Source organism: Pinus tabuliformis, chromosome X (genome assembly GCF_031772625.1).
Source record: "Pinus tabuliformis cultivar Carrire ecotype Pingquan chromosome X, CPIR1, whole genome shotgun sequence".
Classification (NCBI taxonomy): Eukaryota; Viridiplantae; Streptophyta; class Pinopsida; order Pinales; family Pinaceae; genus Pinus; species Pinus tabuliformis.
Genome location: NC_142308.1, coordinates 1,686,132,486 through 1,686,137,090, shown reverse-complemented (window position 1 = coordinate 1,686,137,090; position 4,605 = coordinate 1,686,132,486). Strand labels below are relative to the sequence as shown.

General features: G+C 44.5%; 1 protein-coding gene across 1 annotated transcript; it reads right to left on the bottom strand.

The window, feature by feature from the left end:
* Positions 1–3,395: 3,395 nt before the first annotated feature.
* LOC149146499 (uncharacterized) lies at positions 3,396–3,731 on the bottom strand. Its single transcript, XM_089452784.1, has one exon. It carries the CDS (start codon positions 3,729–3,731, stop codon positions 3,396–3,398), a length of 336 nt encoding a protein of 111 aa, XP_089308910.1.
* Between the last annotated feature and the right edge of the window lie 874 nt (positions 3,732–4,605).

Genomic DNA, 4,605 nt, shown 5'->3' with positions numbered 1-4,605 from the left:
TCTTGGGAGATCTACCTTCAAGGGTGAATTCTTGAGGAGCCTGCTCGCTGGACCCTCTTGAGAAGGATTTGACGTCAGAACTATGGTTGTATTCTTCTTTGTTTATCAATAATAGACGACTATCATTATGGTTCCACTCTTATTGTCTTTATGATGATGTTTGAGTTATATCCTTTCTGACTGATATATAGTTGCATCTATTGGATTTTATGCTTGTGTTTGTATCATTCTTTGCATGTGCAGGTGTCCGTGCACGAGGATCGTGAGGATTGTGACCAGCCGGGGCAAGGGAACGGGAGCATCGACTGTTCTACAAGTACTAGCATTGGAATCCAGGTAGGCCTTGATCATTGGTCTTTAATTTGCAATTAGGAACCTGCGTGTTAGCGTTGTTTGATTGTTGCTAGACCCTATTTGGACTAGTAGGGATCGCCTCTGTGCGCAGAGGGGATTTACCTCCCAGTGGAGTCGCCAAATTGTTGTGGAGGTAAATCCCCTCTGCGGACAAAGGCGATCCCTACTAGTCCAAATAGGGTCTAGCAACAATCAAACAACGCTAACACGCAGGTTCCTAATTGCAAATTAAAGACCAATGATGAAGGCCTACCTGGATTCCAACGCTAGTACTTGTAGAAGAGTCGATGCTCCTGTTCCTTTGCCCCGGCTGGTCACAATCCTCACGATCCTCGTGCACGGACACCTGCACATGCAAAGAACGATATAAACACAAGCATAAAATCCAATAGATGCAACTATATATCAGTCAGAAAGGATATAACTCAAACACCATCATAAAGACAATAAGAGTGGAACCATAATGATAGTCGTTGTTGTGGAGGTAAATCCTCTCTGCAGATAGAGATGATCCCTACTAGCCTAGACCGGGTCTAGCAACAATCAAACAATGCTACCACGCAAGTTCCTAATTGCAAATAAAAGTGAATGATGAGAACCTACTTGGATTCCAACGCAAATATTCGTAGAAGAGACGTCGCCCTCGTTCCTTTGCCTCAGCCGGTCACGATCCCCACAATCTCCATGATTGGACACCTGCACGTGCAAAGAACAACACAAATACAAGAATAAAATCCAATAGATGCAACTATATATCAGTCAGAAAATATATAACTCAACATCAATCATAAGACAATGAGAGTGGAACCATAATGATATTCATCTATTATTGATAAATAAAAAAGAAGAATACAACCATTGTTCTGACGTCAAATCCTCCTTTGGCTGGGTAGTCAGCTACACAAGTCTTGCAAAGCTTGTTGGGATGGGAAACAAGCCTCTCTCTCTTGGGTGACAAGAATCTCCTCACTTAGATTTGGCCTTATGGGTGCAAAGAAGGCTCTTGCAGCTTCAAACTCTTGAACTCTTGGTATTCTCTATCACTATGCTAGAACTAGAACTAGCTTGCTCAAGGCATAGAGACAAGCTTTTATAGATAGAGAGGAAAGAGATAGGATCAACCACATTACTCATGGGATTTGGCTTTATCACTTGGAAACTTCCATGAAAGGTGGCAAACCACTTCCCTTCTATGGAGATTCGAAGCCAAACCATCCTAGCTCAACATAGATTCAGTTGGTGAATGGGTTAAGGAGAACCTTCGGAAGCTTGTTGGTTAAAAACTTTACTCAATTCGGTTGGCGCGAGTGCGACTCTGAGACAGAGCGCCAATGGTGCGCCCTCTTTAGAGGATTTCCCTCATTGGCACGGGCAGTACATTGTGGACCCGCTCTAATGCAAAAGGAGTTGTTTTCATGGGTATTCTGCAGGAGATGTCTTCAGGGCATATGACGCTCATACTTAGGGGAATATGATGCAAGTGGTTTCAGGTCATGTCACTTCTCACAGGTCCTGGAATGAGTCCTCCAGTGTGCGGGAGAGGGGTAATAGGGACGGTGACAAACTGCTGTGTAATAGTCGTCTATTATTGATAAACAAAGAAGAATACAACCATAGTTCTGATGTCAAATCCTTCTCAAGAGGGTCCAGCCAGCAGGTTCCTCAAGCATTCACCCATGAAGGTAGATCTCCCATTACAAAACTCTCTCTCACACAAGTTTACACAAGATCAAACACTTCACGACCTTCCTTAAGCTCTCTAACAATCCCACAATTGTCACACCAGCTACCTATCAAGCTCACACACTATCAGCAACACTCCAAACACTATGAATTCCAAACTAGCAGCTCATGGCAATGGTGGAGGCTTAAATAGGAGAAGGAGTCTCCTTGAATGGTGGGAGGATGAGCTTATCTCCAAGGAAGGTGGCTCAAATGACGAAACAGACATGCCAGAGAAGGGAGGGCGACATATACAAGGCCAACAACCAGGTCTGGAGTCATCTGGAGGGCCAGCTGTTAGAACAAACTCGCCCAGACTGGATCATCGCGGGTGCATAACTGCACTGGAGCGCTGACATCGCTACTGAATAATGAAGAAAGTCATGTTAGCGCGATCAAATATAAGCAACAGTCGCGCTGTCTCATGAAATTTGACCATTGCGAGAATCACATATACTTTCACGCTAGCAGCGCGTTTAGTCTGTTTTGGAGCGCTCATCAGTGCGTTTATTTTTACAATAGTCGCGATGATGGAAAAACTTTGGAAAAGTGGGTCATTTGGCAACATTAGAGAGCATGAGCATGGATGATTTGGACTCATGACACAGTAGGAAGACTGGCAGGAAGGCAGTGACAAATTACTGTGTAACAGGGTGCATACCTTGTGCATAGATAATGAACAACTCCATCTGTGTTTCCGAAACATAGGCCACCCAATGGACTCCCCTCGGTACTTTATAAGTCACGGGAAATTCAAATTTAGTGATTTCCACTCATTCCCATTCGTGTAACCTTCTCATGTGGAATCTGTGGCTGTTTGTTCCATATTTGACTCGTATTGTTTCTCTTAATTGCTCGCCACCCACTCCCTTTTTCTATGATGAAGCCATCTTATCATACCTAACTATCATCATTCCTTTTATCAGCGGGTCTGCTTGAGCCTTCTCGTGCGACTGCAACCCTCACGTATGGTCAAATGTATGCGTACCGCAGTACTCGTGCATCCGTCCCCCAGGCTGCTTTATCATCCCCCACTCTCTTGCAACTGGGTGGAGTGGTGAGACTATCTTCTGAATAGCTAGTCAAGCAGTTGGCCTACCATTCACTCTTCCCAGGAAGGGGTCTCCATTGAGCTTAGCCAGCTGAACTGTTCCCCCATCAGTGACTTTTTTGATGACATAGGGTCCCAACTAGTGCATGCGGAGTTTTCCTGGGAATTTTTCGGACTTACTATCATAAAGCAATACTAGATCGTTCTCTTTGAAGGCGCGCACCTTGATAATGCGAATGTGCCATGATTTCTCACGCTGTTTTTGTACCTACTGATGGAATCCAACCAAAAATCGCTCCTCCTGCAATTCTTCTAGCTGTGCCAGCCATTCTTCTAGGGCCTTGCAGTCTACCATACCTATGATCGCTGCGATCCATAGACTAGACACAATATATTCCATAGGCATAACAGTCTCCTTGCCATAAACTAACCGAAACGGTGTCTGGCCTGTCAGCTTTTCGCATGTACTTCTATATGCCCATAGCACAGTAGGAATGTGCAAATCATCGTCATTTCGTCGTGCATTGTAGACCTTTGTCAGCACAGTCTCCAAAATTTTGTTAAATTCCTCAACGGTCCCATTCGCTTGCAAATGGTAGGGCATGCTCTATTGGTGATAGATCTAGAATTCCTCAGTGAGTGCGCTAATTGTTTCATTCAAAAAATGTGTTCCCCTATCACTCATGAGAATTTTGGGGCTGTCGAACCTAGTTAGTACCTTCTCGAACAAGAATTTTGCTACTACCGCAGCCGTGCAATCCTTAGCCGGCTGTGCCTCAGCCCATTAGGTCAAATATTCAATCACAGTGATGATGTAGCTTGTCTTTCCTCGTGGTTCGATAGGCCCGACGAAGTTGATTGCCCATTTCTCAAATGGCTGTAGCGTTATCTATGGCTGAGGTGGCATTTCAACCGTTCGCGATGGTTTGCCCATCCATTGACATGCATCGCAGGCCCAATAGTATGCTTTCGAATCTTGATGTAGAGTAGGCCACCATAATCCAGCGCAGAGAATCTTTTAGTCTGTGGCTTGGCCCACATAATGTTCGCCAGCAACCCCTCCATGTGCTTCGGCCAGGATCTGTTCACGCTCAAATTCCAGTACATATCGATGCAATATTTTTTTGTTACTAATCTTATAGAGGTGACCTGCAATTATGGTAAAATCTACTGCACATATTACTAATTCCTTCTTTTTCTGGACAGAATACCCTTGTGGCGCAGTGCCCATAGTTAAAAAGTGGATAATATCTTCAAAGTGGCCATCTGTAATGCACACGGCATATAACTGGGCATCCAAGAGTCCCACTTCTAGATTGGTTGGTTCTTCGCCAGTCTCAATTCAGGACAAATGATCCGGACCTACATTCAGACATCCCAACTTTACAACAACCTCAAAATCATATTCTTGAAACAACAGCAACCATCGACAAATGCGCCCCCCCAACACAGGCTTATTCACTAGGTACTTGAGCACA

Excerpts from the sequence above, each read along its gene's own strand:
- LOC149146499 (XM_089452784.1), bottom strand. The coding sequence starts at position 3,731 with ATGCCCTACCATTTGCAAGCGAATGGGACCGTTGAGGAATTTAACAAA.